We start from the raw sequence: 17,184 nt of genomic DNA, 5'->3' as shown, positions 1-17,184 counted from the left end.
ATGGCAAGAGTAGCTTATTCAACAATTTGCGGAGCAACTGACTGTCGGCCTCTCCCAGGATCAATTTGCAAATAGCCAGTTAATTCAAACTTCCGAATCATGTTTTTCATCAGTGGTGCAGAAACAGGATATCTCCGTATTCCTCTAATGTGTTGATACTCGTGAATAGCATTTGCGCTACTGCTATTTTGATAAAACAGCTTTATGGGCAAAGCCCAGCTCACATTGTTCATGTCCATGTTGATTGACTGCAACCGTAATGCACACTGATGCTCATGTTTCAGCCCCACTTCGCCATACCAGTACTTGCGCCTAATTGAAAGTCGTGGTACTAAAACTACAGGCAATGCAAATTGTGCAACAGATAGTTTTAACATCATTTCTATTAAGACCGGTACCTGTACAGTAAATAGTTTTCTGTCTACGCTGGCTCAAATAATTACAGTTTCATTATAACCAACCTTTACATGGAATGTGACAAAGGTCGCCACATGCTGGGCTCCACAAATGCCTACAGCCATTCAGAAAGCCTGGAAAGCTGAGCCAGCAGCAGAAATGTTGTAGCTACACCACGTCAAACCGCGTAACTTTTTTAGCTGCCTATTCACTGTGGAAAAATCCTGGGTGTATCACTAAAATTCCACAGCAAAGAGCAAAGTGAGCAGTGGAAACACAAAGATTCACCATCATTGAAAAAGACCAAAAGTGAACTATCATCAAGGAAAGTTGGGACTTCTGCAGTGTGATGCTAATACACTGTGTCTGCAAGAGGCAAACTGGAGCATCAAAATAGTGCCGAAATCTCCTGGAGAGCTTATGTGAGGTTATCAAGTCAAACCACTACAGGAGCTGTCCCAGGGGGTGATTTCTCTCCATGATAATGACCCAGCTTTTTCTGCTACAGTGGTCTCACACACACACACACACTGCTACTTTTCATTATCAGATTTTGCCACAACCACCGTATTTCCCTGAAATGACACACCATGACTTCTTCCTTGGACGAAGAAACCATTATTCGGCAAGCATTTCCGTAATGAGCAAAACATGATTTTCGAGATTAAACATTTTCTGAACAGACAAAATGAAGATTAGTACAATTGAGGCCTGAACCGAGTAATTCACTGTAGGTATAAATATGTCACACTGAAGGGTGAGTGAGTGCAGAAGGACGATTGGCCACAATCTCATTTTTTTTTCAAGGTGACAATTAAAACTTTACAACTAGCTCTTGTAAAATGAGTCACTGAAGGCTGATTATAAGTAGAATGGCACTTCTTGTACAGTGAAGGTACTATGTTTAGATGAAAATAAGGAAATACATCTGGCCACTAAAGATGCTTCATTAAAATTAAGGCACAACGTGCCCACAAAATAAACTGTGATTTTTGAACTGTATATAACCATGTGAGCTGAAAGCAATTAGAGCAACACTTCTGACTAGTTCTCCCACTCTGTACTCTTACCTTATCCCGGGACGCAGTGGCCACAATGTTCCTCTTGGGCTCCTGGTCATAGGCAACCGACTCGCAGCCGAAATGCTCGCAGTACTCGTGTACGAAGTGGCGCTTCTCACGGTTCATCGGGTCGAACGAGTAACTGCGACTCTTCTGTTTGGACTGCAAATGAAATGTATGTGGTTAACATGAAAAGTAAAATGAGCACATAAGTTCTTGGGAGGTTAGAAATTTGTGCCAGAATGGGAGTTGAATCTGAACCTCGGTCGTAACTGCACTTAGCGACTGAGCTATCGAGCACACATCGCGACCCACACCCTCAGCTTTTTTTCTGCCAGTACTACTGCTCCTACCATCCAAATTCCACAGCGATTTTCCTATGTACCTTTTGGCACCAGCACTGTTGGAAGAACAGATACGGTGGAGATATGGCTCGGTCACGCTGTACAATATGCTTGTTCGCCAATCTATTTAGTGAGCTAGCTCGCCACAGCAGTGAGTGACTGGCCACTCACAGCAACAAATGGTGGAGGAAGACAAGGCGAGGAGAGGGAGGTATAAGGGAGAGGCAGATATGTGTGACAAACTGTTGACAACGAGTGTTCTGTGGCCACTAATGTTAGTTCAACAGAGATGTATTGCTCCTGGTGGCTGATAATGCAATTCGTGGAAATTTAATTTCTAAGACTGTTGCACTGATGAGAAATGACAATGAAATGAAACTTACATTTCTTCTAATTGATGAAGGGAAGAATATGGGGCAGCTAAGTAAGAAACACAATATTTCTTACGTCTGATACAGCCTTATGATGAATATCATTTTCTGACAAAGTTAAAACTTACCTCAACTTGTATTCAGAGACAGTTCTATTCACACCTTAAACATAAAAACACTGGGTATCAATGAATCCAGTGCTTTTCACTGAAGCATCAATGTCTGTTGCCACACACTGAGGCACTGCCAATTCTAAGAAACTGTGACGTTGAAATATGATCATGAGCTTCTGTGTGTAGATTTCATTCTCTTCACTGTGGAAAATAGTTGCTGGATATCACACAGTTTTAATATGGAACTTTCAAAAATGGAACTGCACAGTGAAATATTTGTTCTTAAAATGGACATCATGTGTGTTGGATGTGGCTGGCAAACTTACTGATCTACAACCAGCAAACAATACAAACAATGCACTCCCCCCCCCCCCCCCCCCTCCAGATTTATATATATTATTACAGGTTCAGGAAATCTTTTTAGGGTAGGAGAAATTTCCAGAAATTTCCAAGCAGATATAATTTCACTTTGTGTCTGAAGTCAATTTTGGTATGAGCTAATAACCCATCCCGGCTTCACACAGGCGCCATTAACCACCTATGCGGGGACAACTTGTCTGGCATAGCAGTAATTTTGTTTACAGGTCAATGTATAGAGTAATGGTTAAAACTCAGGAACAATATTAAGTAACTGAAAATCATCAATTTTATATAATTAAACAAATGAAGAAGTGTTTGACACGAAAGTTCTCAAAAAGTATCAATGTCGAAAGTTCCTGGCAGATTAAAACTGTGTGCTGGACTGAGACTCGAACTTGGGACCTGTGTCTTTCGCGTGCAAGTGCTCTACCAACTGCGGTACCCAAGCACGACTCACGCCCCGTCCTCACAGCTTTACTTCTGCCAGTACCTTGTCTCCTACTTCCCAAACTTCACAGAAGCTCTCCTGTGAACCTTGCAGAACTAGCGCTCCTGGAAGAAATGATATTACGGAGACATGGCTTATCCACAGCCTTGGGGATGTTTCCAGAATGAGATTTTCACTCTGCAGCAGAGTGTGCGCTGATATGAAACTTCCTGGCAGATTAAAACTGTGTGCCGGACTGAGTCTCTAACTGGGGACCTTTGCCTTTCACGGGCAAGTGCTCTACCAACTGAGGTGTGCGGAGGTACTGGCGGAAGTAAAGCTGTGAGGACGGGGTGTGAGTCGTGCTTGGGTAGGTCAGTTGGTAGAGCACTTGCCTGCGAAAGGCAAAGGTCCCGAGTTAAAGTCTCGGTCCGGCACACAGTTTTACTCTGCCAGGAAGTTTCATATCAGCGCACACTCCACTGCAGAGTGAAAATCTCATTCTAGAATCAATGTTATCTGTTCCATATTTAATTGGTGTTTGGAGTGATGTCACGCCAACGACAAGAGCTACGAGTTATCCTGCCACAATGTCCGCCCAATTGCAGTGACACTATGGCAAGAGCTCCAGCCCCTTGCTGGTCGCGTGACTCCAGCGTCAGTCCAGTGAGAGCTACATTTTCTGTGTGATCATTTCCTGCACCTCCCCTCACATGCCTTAAACTTTTAAATCCCTACCAAAAAATCTGTTATCTGAGAGCAGAGGAATATTTCTTAAAAAAAAAAAAACATACCCCCGAAGGGTTCATTCAACACTTACCCACTCACTTGATATGAAACAACAGCTCACAGACATTGGATGCAAACAACTTCTAGAGGTCACATACATAATGAGTATACACTATGGGGGGGGGGGGGGGGGGGGGTCGTGGGGTGGGGTGGGGGAGGGGGGTGGTGTGGGAATGCTGTACAAGTAGCAAGAAACAAACAGAAAGGTGTGCTCACAAGTTAAACCAGGATAGTACATTGTGAACAAAATGGCTCACCTCAGGATAGTCAAATGGTTAAATAACTGCCTATAAGACATTTTCACAGGGCATGACATAATACCCTCATTATACTCCTCTGTATAACCAACAATTTCTTTTGCAGATACAGGTTTCCCCCAAAAATTCTGCCATAAGACATTAATGAATGGAAATAGGGAAAAATTATTCAGTCGGTCAGTATTAAAAGCATTTATTTATGCTGATGACCCTACACTGATTTATATGATATAAAATGATGTGAACTGAATATGATATTCGAGGGGGCTGGCAGTGACTGAGGAAACTTTGACAGCAGAATAAGTCACACAGATCCTGCAGTCTCACGTGTTACGTCTCATGTGACAGTACCACCGTGCCATTTTCCAATGGCAGAATGGTCATCCTCACACGACACACGACTCTACGAACTGTCTGTGCGGCAATGAGTTACTCCCGTGGCCAGAGAAATCCCCCAATCTGGCCCCGATAGAATGCACTTGGGACCAGCTGATACATCAACTTCATCTCGGTGCCTTTATCTGGAATATCGAGGACTGGCTGCATCATTTTTGGGGCACCTTGCCTCAGCAGGGGATACAACAGCTTTATGACACCCTGTCCGACACAATTGGGGCATGCATCCACAAATGGGGTGCCACATTATACTGATAACTGCCCTTATATTATCAAGTTCTCTGTGAACTTGACTCGTTATTCCAGTGATTACAAAATCATCACATACCTTCTTGACCTGTGGAGTTTCATTTCGTTTCTTCCTCCCCTTTAGGTGATTCACTTTTTTTTCATGCAGAATGTATTTGTCATAACTAAACAATATTATAAAACGGATAGTTGCTAGTCACCATATAATGGAGATACAGAGTCGCAGGTAGGCACAACAAAAAGACGGCCAGAAAGTGAGTTTTTGGCCAACAAGGCCTTCTTCGAAATCAGACAACAGGGCGCAAGCACACACACATGCGGACACGCACGACCACAGTCTTTGGCAGCAACCAGCCTAGCCTAAAAAATGGTTCAAATGGCTCTGAGCACTATGGGACTTAACATCTATGGTCATCAGTCCCCTAGAACTTAGAACTACTTAAACCTAACTAACCTAAGGACAGCACACAACACCCAGCCATCACGAGGCAGAGAAAATCCCTGACCCCGCCGGGAATCGAACCTGGGAACAGCCTAGCTTCAGCTGCCAGAGACTGTGGTCGCGTGTGTGTGTGTGTGTGTGTGTGTGTGTGTGTGTGTGTGTGTGTGTGTGTGTGTGTGTGTGTGTGTGGGGGGGGGGGGGGGGGGGGGGGGCTAATTTCGAAGAACGCCTTATTGGCCAAAAGCGCACTTTCTGACAATCTTTTTGTTGTGCTATCTGCGACTCAGCATCTTCACTATTTGGCGAGTAGCAACTACCCTATTCATAATATTGTTACATTCCATTCTGGATTTTCTGTTGTTTCATTTTGCCATAGCTAATTTGTTCGTAATTAATTATGCATCTGCTGTGAATAAAAGCACTGGCTTTATATAGAAGGAGTAATGAAGTAGTATCATTTAGGTATGCACTACCACTGTTGTATTAGTTACACCCAATTTGTATGGATGGACAATTGTGCCAAGATCAGACAGGGATATGTATTTATTAAATAAGTTGTTGCCTTTTATGCAAAGAGGAAAAATTGGTTTTGTACACTTGTGGCTATCTCAACAAGAATCTTAGATGAAATACAAAACACCACATCAGAAGGCCTGATCACACCATTACAAATAACACATCAACATAAATCAATAAATGAAACAGAATATTCAAACTTGTTAGCTGTTTGCATTGATAAGGGCCTGAAATGTGAATCACATATTACATGTCATCTTAAATTAAATGTCTTGGTTCTGAAACTTACCTGTTACAGCTAGTAACAGATTTTGGATACAAAAATGTAAGAAAGTTGACTGATTTTTTTGTTTTCATTCACAAACATCTTATGGCATTTTTATGGCACCACTGAGCAGAAAAGTGTCTGTTGCACTGAAACATGTAGTAAGAATAATGTGTGGTAACCACTCCAAAACCACTTGTTGACAACTCTTGAAACATTTCCCCATAGTAACAACATCCTCACATTATGTTAATTTCATTATTAAGCTTTTTCTAAAACAAATATAATACTAGAAGGAGGATTGATCAGCACCATCCTTTACTCAGTCATAGTGTGGAACAGACAGGTGTGAGGTACTTAGCCACCACTGCAGTCAGCAATGCCCATATAAGAGAACAAGTGTCTGGCACATTTTTTAGATCAGTTCCTGCTGCTACAATGGCAGGTTATTGAAATTTAAGTGAGTTTGAGTATGATGTTGCAGCCGGTGCACGAGCAATGGCACACAGCATCTCCAAGGCAGCAATGAATTGGGATTTCCTCTTACAACCATTTCACGAGTGTACCACAAATCTCAGGAATTCGATAGAACATCAAATCTCCGACATCACTGCGATTAGAAAAAGATCCTGCAAGAACGGGACCAACGATGACCAAAGAGAATCGTTCAACATGACAGAAGTGCAACACTTTTGCAAATTGCTGCAGATTTCAATGCTGGGCCATCAACAAGTGTCAGCGTGCGAACCTTTCAACGAGCTTTGATACTGCACGACACAAAGCCTTATGCCTCGCCTGGGTCCATCAGCGCTGACATTGGACTGTAGGTAACTGGAAAAAATGTTGCCTGGTCAGACAAGTCTCGTTTCAAATTGTATCGAGTGGGTGGATGTGTACGGGTATGGAGACAACCTCACGAATCCGTGGACCCTGCATGTCAGCAGGTGACTTTTCAAGCTGGTGTAGGCTCTGCGAAGGTGTGGGGCTTTTGCATTTGGAGTGATATGGGACCCCTGATACATCTAGATGCAACTCTGACAGGTGACACGTATGTAAGCATCCTGTCTTATCACCTGCATCCATTCATGTCCATTGTGCATTCAGACAGACTTGGGCGATTCTGGCAGGACAATGCAAGACCCCACATGTCCAAAATTGCTAGAGAGTGGCTCCAGCAATACTCTTCCAAGTTTAAACACTTCTGCTGGCCATGAAACTCCCCAGACACGAACATTATTGAGCATATCTGGGATGCCTTGCAATGTGCTGTTCAGAAGAGATCTCCATCCCTTCGTACTCTATAGAATTTATGGACAGCCCTGCTCGATTCATGGTGTCAGTTCCCTCTAGCGCTACTTCAGACATTAGTTGAGTCCATGCCACATTGTGTTGCGCCACTTCTGCATGCTTGCGGGGGACCTATACGATATTCGGCAGGTGTACCCGTTTCTTTGACTCTTCAGTATAAATATAAGAACATTATGTAAGAAATCATCAAAAAGTGAGCATATCTATTCATATAATAAATTCAAGTTCCTGCCTCATTTTTCTTTCTGTATGCGGAGGCTAATTTCGGGAAGTACTATAGGGATTTTGAAAGTTTTCACTAGCAGACTAAATGAACCAATAGGAAGGTTTGCGTACTTAATTTATTACTGCTACACTTGACAAGTTTTCTGACCATAGATACTTACAAGGAGAGGTCCCAAGCAGTGAGATTGAGTTTTTGGAATCACTACTGTAGGATAAGGTACTATGTTCATGTGATGTTCAACAGCTTTGAAAAAGAGATCTTCAATAGACTGGCTGCACAGCATAATAGTTAAGGTACAGGTCCCATATGCAAAATGTTGTGGTTTTGAATCTCATCATCTGCTTGAAAATATTTTTAAATCTTTACTGAAATGGCTTTGCTCATTATTTTTATTCAGTTAACTGGGTTAAATGCAATTTTTTTTTTTTTTTTTTTTTTTTATATTTCTACTGCTTAGTCACTTCACTCAACTTCAATCCCTGTATTGACTTTTCCAATTGCTCTTGGTTTTTTCTTCCTATCATCCTTTTTCCACTTGGAATCTATGTGCACATCAATTCAGTTCTCTTTATTTCAAAAATTGGAAACTCCAGGTAGGAATATCAACAACGTCAGAAAAGACAGATTGCTACTTACCACAAAGAAGACGTGTCAAGCTGCAGACAGCCACAATTAAATGACAATTACATAAATCTTTCGGCCACAGCCTTCATCAGTAAAAGACACACACAATCTCACACACACACACACACACACACACACACACACACACACACACACACACACACACACAAGCACAGCACTCACACACACGACTACCAACTCCAGCATTCCAGCTAGAATGCAACTATCACGTGGGATGCAAGTGGCAATCTGGAGGAATTGGTGAAGGAGAAGGAGAGGGAGAAGGGATAGTAGTGTACAGGTGGGGAGAGAGACATGCGCTGTCTGGTTCAGTGTGCAAGGACTAGACTGCCAACAGTCTATTGCTGAATGCATTGGCAGAGGGCTGCACATCTGTCCACTTTGCACACCAACCACCAACAGTACCTAAATTTTGCCAGCTGTCATTCCTTCTACACCCAAAAATCCCTCCCATACAGCCTGGCCACCTGGGGTGGCGTGCCTGCAGTGACAAAAACTCCCTCCCTCAGTATGCTGAGGGTCTCACCGAGGCCTTCACAGACAGGCAATATGCCCCAGGCCTAATCCGCAAGAAGATCTCGTGTGCCTTTTCCCCGTCACACCCCCAATCCTCCCGGCACCCCCAAGAACCATCGCAAAGGGTGTCCCCTTCATCACCCAGTAGCATCCTGGACTGAAACAACTCAACCACATCCTTCGCCAGGCCTTCGATTCCCTACCATCGTGCCCTGAAATGAGGGACATCCTGCCCAAGATACTTTCTAACCCTCCTAAAATGTTCTGTCGCCCATCCAACCTCCATAACATCCTAGTCCAACCCTATGCCACTCCCAATCCCAACTTGTTGCCATAAGGATCGTATCCCTGTTGAAGACCCAGATGCAAGACCTGCCCAATCCACACATCCAGCACTCAATTTTCCAGTCCTGTCACAGGGTTTATCCTACCCCATCAGGGGTGGGCCGCCTGTGTTAGCAGCCATGTCATTTATCAGCTCTGCTGTAACCATTACACAAATTTTATACTGCCACAACTATCAACCATCTTTCCATCAGGATGAATGGCCACCACCAAACTGTGAGTGACAGCAAAGTGGACTACACTGTAGCACAACACGCAACTGAACATAAAACACTTTAATTCAATGGCTGCTTCACTACTCGAGCCATCCAGATCCTCCCCTCCACCACTAGCTTTTCTGAACTGTCCAAACAGGAGTTATCCTTACAACACATTCTCCACTCCTGTAAGTATCCTGGCCTCAACCTACAGTAACACACTGGCCCCACACACTCCAGCCAATAGTTCCCACCCCCTGTCCTATCATCTCCTCCCCATTCTCATCTCCCACGCTGTTTACTTACAGCTCTCTGGCAAAGCATCCGCCTGTCTTTCCCTGCTCCTCTTCTTTTCTGCACACTTTTTCGCCACCTCCCTGCCCCACAACCTCCTGACCCCCCCCCCCCCCCCCCCCCCCCCCCTGTTGGCATTCTAGTCCCTGCACACTCCACCAGATAGCATTCATCTCTCTCCCCACTAGTACACTACTATCCCTTCTCCTTCCAGATCGCTGCTTGCATCCCACACGATAATTGCATTCTGGCCCGAGACACTGGATTTGGCGGTTGTGTGTGCGTGAGGTGTGCTTGCTTGTGTATATGAATGGTGTATGTTTCTCTTTTGCTGATGAAGGATGTGGCTGAAAGCCCATGTAAGTGACTTTTAAATGTGCCTTTCTGTAAGTTAACGTGTCATCTTTATGGTAAGTAGCAATGTATCTTTTCATACCGTTGACATTCCTCCCTGGAGTTTCCACTGTTTGAAACATTTTCAACAAATTCTTCACTACAGACAAAGCAACACAGATAGAGATTGAAATGAAGGAAGGGATTATAAATTTAAGAAAAAATTCAAATAATGAAATAATGAATGTAAGAAATGGAGAAAAATATAGGTTGATAAAACCGAAGGAATTAAATGGAGATTAGTAAGCTAGATAAAAATAATTAAAATTACATGAACAGAGTTTCCAAGCAGAAAAATACTGATAGGAAAAAACTGGCACAGTGATTAAAGTGACATGACAAAGTAACAGAAACAAAAAAATACAGGGTGTAAATAAAGTCTGGAAACACTTTCAATTATTTATTGCACAAGAACCAAACATTGTACAGATATCATACATATCTCATTTTGAACAGAAATCCTGAAAGTTGATCTGGTGTAGGTATCACCTCTAGCATGTGATGTAGCAGAGCTCCAGGAGAGAATACGGGAAGCGACTGCCACAGTCAACGATGCCATGCTGGGACGGGTGTGGCAAGAATTCGATTACCGTATTGCCGCGCATTGAATGTTTGTACATAAAAAAAATTTTCAGAGTTTCTCTTCAAAGTACAATATGTATGACATCTGTACAATGTTTAGTTCTTGTGCAATAATTAATTGAAAGTGTTCCCGGACTTTATGTACAACCTGTAAATTTAACCCAATTAACTGAATAAAAATGATGAGCAATGTAATTTCAATAAATATTTAACGCACCTGATGACATTGAAATCCACAACATTTTTCATATGAAGCCTGTAGCTTAATTGTTACACTGCGCAGCCAGTGTATTGAACTTCGCCTTTCCAAAGCTATAGAGCATCATGCGAAATTCTGAATTTTTTATTTATTTGTTGTCGATTAGTCGCAAACGAGGGCCTATCAGGGTGAATAGCTGCTCAGTGGTATAGATGGGACCTTAACCCACATCACTGTGTAGATGATGCCACTGCTCGAGTCCTCTCCTTGTTAGTTCTACCAGTGTGAAGCCAGGGCAGGTAGCTTGTTCCCCATTTTTTTGTTGCGAAATTGTACTATAATAGTAGAAATAACTCGTACACATAACAGAGACACATCATAATTATTATCCAGAATGAGGAATAACCAAGTAATTAACTTCAAAAGCTCACACTGTTGGCACCCCAGTGCAGTGTGCTACAGCCGCGATCACGCTTTCCCTCACCTCCTTGGCCAGCTTGACGAGCTCCGTCAGCTTGTCGTGGACCATGGCACAGAACGCGGGGTCCTTCTTGGCCCACTGCCGCATGTAGTCCGAGTAGCGCGGTGTCAGCTTGGCGGACAGGTCCGGATTGCGGATCTGCAGGGCGATGGCCAACCTCCGGCTGCGTTCCACGATCTTGCACTCGTCGTTGCAATCCAGGCTGCAGGAAAGAGCAGGCAGAAAAGTGGGATTAAGCGTTTTGGTCTTTTCTCTTCTTTTCTTCACACTAACTGTGATATTTACACTGTGAAGGCAAAGGATTGGCTCCAGATTGATAAGAAGTATGGCTACACTTCTGAGCAACTAACCCATTAAATCTACCATTTACGGTGCTAGCCTCATATGAAAGTGTAAGTTATAGCTCATTTGTAGAAATCTATAGCACTCCGTCTTCAGGCCACGAGTGGTCTACCGGGACCATCTGACCGCCGTGTCATCCTCAGTGCAGGATGCGGATAGGAGGGGCGTGGGGTCAAAACCCGCTCTCCCGGTCGTTATGGTGGTATTCTTGACCGAAGCCGCTACTATTCGGTCGAGTAGCTCCTCAATTGGCATCACGAGGCTGAGTGCACCCCGAAAAATGGCAACAGCGCACAGCGGCCTGGACGGTCACCCATCCGAGTGCCGACCACACCCGACAGTGCGTATCTTCGGTGATCTCACAGGAACCAGCGTATCCACTGTGGCGAGGCCATTGCCTTGTAGAAATCTATACATTTTGAAATTCTGAAGGTAGCACGGACAAACTACAGGGAGTCAACGGCTATTTACAGCTTGTACAGAAACCAGAGAGCAGCTGTAACAGTTGCAGGAGATGAAAGTGAGGCAGAAGTTGAGAAGTGAACGAGACACAATTGTAACCTAGCCCCAATTTTATTCAATCTGTACATTGAGCCAGCTGTAAAGGAAACCAAAGAGAAATCTGGAAGGGGCATTACAGTTAACGGAGAAGAGACGAAATCTTTTGATATTTGCCAATGGTATTATCATTCTCTGACAGATGGCAAACGACTTAGAAGAATAGTTAAACAGAAATGATACTGTCTTGAAAAAGGTTATGAAATGAATATCAATGAAAGTACAAACAAGGGTAATGAAACTATGGTGAATCAAATCAGGCAAGATTAGGAAATCAGACACTAAGGGTAGTTGACGAGTTTCGCTACTTGGGCAGCAAAATAACTGATGACGGACAAAATAGAGACGATTGAAAATGCATACTGCTGTCAGCAAGAAAAGAATTGCTGAAAAAACAGGAATTTGATAACAATGAATATAATTTAAGTATTTTCAGAGATCATTTGTATGTGAGTGAAATGTGGACAGTAAACAGCTTGACACAAGAAGAGAATAGGAAGCTTTAGAAATGTGGTGATGCAGAAGAACGCACAACATTACACGGGTAGACTGAGTAATGAAATACTGAATCAAACTGGGTAAAAAAGGAATTTATGGTACAACCTGACTGAAAGAAGGTATCAGTTGATGGGACACATCCCAAGCCATCAATGAACATCTAATCTGAGGACAGAGGGAAGTATGTGGGGTAAAAATTATAGAGGGATACCAAGAGATGAACACAGCAGCCAAGTTCAAAATGAATGTATGTTGCAGTGGTTACTAGGGGATGAAGAGGCTTGCACAGGGTAGACCAGTGCGGACTTCCGACCCCTTTGTAACACACACCAACAATTAGCAATAGTGGTATGGGTAGTGTTAAAACTTGATACACATCATTTCACTCCCATTTATTGTGCAAGAAAACGGAAAAGCAATTTTTGTAACCAAGTAAGAAAGAATCCAATTTAAATGCAAACACACACAAGAGATACGAAATCAACACAAAATGCATTGTTAATAGTGCAGCAGAACATGTGCACTGTCTATGAGGTGACAGTAACAAATGGTTCACTAATGCTGATTATTTTACACTGCTGCTAGGTGCTGCTGATACCTAATGGTCCCAAAAGAAGCTATGAAGTCCACAGACAACACAGGTGTTTGAGGGAGTCATGAACATACATACATCACAGAAAAACACCACAACTGATATGACATGATCAATTTCCTGTAATATTATGTCTGTCATATACTGAGTGTTAAAAAATGAAATCATTACCACATCATTAGTTCAAATGACTAATTTATTAAACACTACCAGCCAGTTTTGAGTGTGTCCTCATTCCAAGTGCGCAAGCAGAGGTGAGAATATAACAAAAATTGCATGCTGTGTAGACAGTTTTAAAATTTTCTACAAATACTTTTTAAACACACATGGCTCGACTGCTGACTGTGATATATGTATGCTTTATAGCTACTTATTATGCGGTTGTGCCCAATGACGACTGTGCCATGTGCTACTGTACACAGCATGTGATTTTTGTTACACACTTATGACAACAATGTGTCCACTTTCATTCGTGCATGTGAAATGAGAACACACTCAAAACGGGCTGGTAATAGATATTAAAGTGTCCATTTACACAAGCAGCACAGTGGAATACATAATTTTTTTTTAATTTATTGAGGCTTTGGTGCCTACTGAGAAGATGTTAACCTGTTTGGTTTCCAACACACACAGATCACTTTACAGCGGTCTTTAACTTTGCAGCCTTCCTCATCCAAGACACAACAAGAAAATATTTGCATCTTAGTACTTTGACCTTCCCCCCGTGAACCATGGACCTTGCTGTTGGTGGAGAGGCTTGCGTGCCTCAGCGATACAGATAGCCGTACCGTAGGTGCAACCACAATGGAGGGGTATCTGTTGCGAGGCCAGACAAACGCGTGGTTCCTGAAGAGGGGCAACAGCCTTTTCAGTAGTTGCAGGGGCAACAGTCTGGATGCTTGACTGATCTGGCCTTGTAACACTAACCAAAACGGCCTTGCTGTGCTGGTACTGCGAACGGCTGAAAGCAAGGGGAAACTACAGCCATAATTTTTCCCCAGTGCATGCAGCTTTACTGTATGTTAAATGAAGATGGCGTCCTCTTGGGTAAAATATTCCGGAGGTAAAATAGTCCCCCATTCGGATCTCCGGGCGGGGACTACTCAAGAGGATGTCGTTATCAGGAGAAAGAAAACTGGCGTTCTACGGATCGGAACGTGGAATGTCAGATCCCTTAATTGGGCAGGTAGGTTAGAAAATTTAAAAAGGGAAATGGATAGGTTAAAGTTAGATATAGTGGGAATTAGTGAAGTTCGGTGGCAGGAGGAACAAGACTTCTGGTCAGGTGACTACAGGGTTATAAACACAAAATCAAATAGGGGTAATGCAGGAGTAGCTTTAATAATGAACAGGAAAATAGGAGTGCAGGTAAGCTACTACAAACAGCATAGTGACTGCATTATTGTGGCCAAGATAGACACGAAGCCCACACCTACTACAGTAGTACAAGTTTATATGCCAACTAGCTCTGCAGAGGACGAAGAAATTGAAGAAATGTATGATGAAATCAAAGAAATTATTCAGATAGTGAAGGGAGACGAAAATTTAATAGTGATGGGTGACTGGAATTCGGTAGTAGGAAAAGGGAGAGAAGGAAATGTAGTAGGTGAATACGGATTGGGGCTAAGAAATGAAAGAGGAAGCCGCTTCGTAGAATTTTGCACAGAGCACAACTTAATCATAGCTAACACTTGGATCAAGAATCATGAAAGAAGGTTGTATACATGGAAGAACCCTGGAGATACTAAAAGGTTTCAGAAAGATTATATAATGGTAAGACAGAGGTTTAGGAACCACGTTTTAAATTGTAGTACATTTCCAAGGGCAGATGTGGACTCTGACCACAATCTATTGGTTATGAACTGTAGATTAAAACTGAAGAAACTGCAAAAAGGTGGGAATTTAAGGAGATGGGACCTGGATAAACTGAAAGAACCAGAGGTTGTACAGAGTTTCAGGGAGAGCATAAGGAACAATTGACATGAATGGGGGAAAGAAATACAGTAGAAGAAGAATGGGTAGCTTTGAGGGATGAAATAGTGAAGGCAGCAGAGGATCAATTAGGTAAAAAGACGAGGGCTAGTAGAAATCCTTGAGTAACAGAAGAAATATTGAATTTAATTGATGAAAGGAGAAAATATAAAAATGCAGTAAATGAAGCAGGCAAAAAGGAGTACAAACGTCTCAAAAATGAGATCGAAAGGAAGTGCAAAATGGCTAAGCAGGGATGGCTAGAGGACAAATGTAAGGATGTAGAGGCATATATCACTAGGGGTAAGATAGATACTGTCTACAGGAAAATTAGAGAGACCTTTGGAGAAAAAGAACCACTTGTATGAATATCAAGAGCTCAGATGGAAACCCAGTTCTAAGCAAAGAAGGGAAAGCAGAAAGGTGGAAGGAGTATATAGAGGGTCTATACAAGGGTGATGTATTTGAGGACAAAATTATGGAAATGGAAGAGGATGTAGATGAAGTTGAAATGGGAGATATAATACTGCGTGAAGAGTTTGACAGAGCACTGAAAGACCTGAGTCGAAACAAGGCCCCGGGAGGAGACAACATTCCATTAGAACTACTGACGGCCTTGGGAGAGCCAGTCCTGACGAAACTCTACCATCTGGTGAGCAAGATGTATGAGACAGGTGAAATACCCTCAGACTTCAAGAAGAATATGATAATTCCAATCCCAAAGAAAGCAGGTGTTGACCGATGTGAAAATTACCAAACAATCAGTTTAATAAGTCACAGCTGCAAAATACTAACGCGAATTCTTTACAGACGAATGGAAAAACTGGTAGAAGCCAACCTCGGGGAAGATCAGTTTGGATTCCGTAGAAATATTGGAACACGTGAGGCAATACTGACCCTACAACTTACCTTAGAAACTAGATTAAGGAAAGGCAAACCTACGTTTCTAGCATTTGTAGACTTAGAGAAAGCTTTTGACAATGTTGACAGGAATACTCTCTTTCAAATTCTGAAGGTGGTAGGGGTAAAATACAGGGAGCGAAAGGCTATTTACAATTTGTACAGAAACCAGATGGCAGTTATAAGAGTCGAGGGGCATGAAAGGGAAGCAGTAGTTGGGAAGGGAGTGAGAAAGGGTTGTAGCCTATTATTCAATCTGTATTTTGAGCAAGCAGTAAAGGAAACAAAAAAAAAATTTGGAGTAGGTATTAAAATCCATGGAGAAGTAATAAAAACTGTGAGGTTTGCCGATGACATTGTAATTCTGTCAGTGACAGCAAAGGACTTGGAAGAGCAGTTGAACGGAATGGATAGTGTTTTGAAAGGAGGATATAAGATGGACATCAACAGAAGCAAAACGAGGATAATGGAATGTAGTCAAATTAAGTCGTGTGATGCTGAGGGAATTAGATTAGGAAATGAGACACTTAAAGTAGTAAAGGAGTTTTACAATTTGGGGAGCAAAATAACTGACAATGGTCAAAGTAGAGAGGATATAAAATGTAGATTGGCAATGGCAAGGAAAGCGTTTCTGAAGAAGAGAAATTTGTTAACATCTAATATAGATTTAAGTGTCAGGAAGTCGTTTCTGAAAGTATTTGTATGGGGTGTGGCCATGTATGGAAGTGAAACATGGATGATAAATAGTTTGGACAAGAGGAGAATAGAAGCTTTCGAAATGTGGTGCTACAGAAGAATGCTGAAGATTAGATGGGTAGAGGTATTGAATAGAATTGGTGAGAAGAGGATTTTGTGGCACAACTTGACAAAAAGAAGGGATCGGTTGGTAGGACATGTTCTGAGGCATCAAGTGATCACCAATTTAGTATTGAAGGGCAGCGAGGAGGGTACAAATCTTAGAGGGAGACCAAGAGATGAATACACTAAGCAGATTCAGAAGGATGTAGGTTGCGGTATGTACTGGGAGATGAAGAAGCTTGCACAGGATAGAGTAGCATGGAGAGCCGCATCAAACCGGTCTCAGGACTGAAGAAAACAACAACAACAGTACTTTGAAGTATTTACAATGTTTGTGTGTCAGTATATTCACA

General features: G+C 42.5%; 1 protein-coding gene across 1 annotated transcript in view; it reads right to left on the bottom strand.

Moving 5' to 3' along the window:
• Window positions 1-17,184, bottom strand: part of LOC126108247 (protein shuttle craft) — a 276,697-nt gene that overhangs the window by 25,615 nt on the left and 233,898 nt on the right. The window contains exons 17-18 of the mRNA XM_049913476.1: window positions 11,176-11,374; window positions 1,467-1,619 (exon numbers count right to left, since the gene is read on the bottom strand). Of these exons, the coding sequence (XP_049769433.1) occupies window positions 1,467-1,619; window positions 11,176-11,374 (352 nt within the window). The remainder of the gene's footprint in view (window positions 1-1,466; window positions 1,620-11,175; window positions 11,375-17,184) is intronic.

Source organism: Schistocerca cancellata, chromosome 11, assembly GCF_023864275.1.
Source record: "Schistocerca cancellata isolate TAMUIC-IGC-003103 chromosome 11, iqSchCanc2.1, whole genome shotgun sequence".
NCBI lineage: Eukaryota > Metazoa > Arthropoda > Insecta > Orthoptera > Acrididae > Schistocerca > Schistocerca cancellata.
This window is presented reverse-complemented; position numbering and strand designations above follow the sequence as displayed.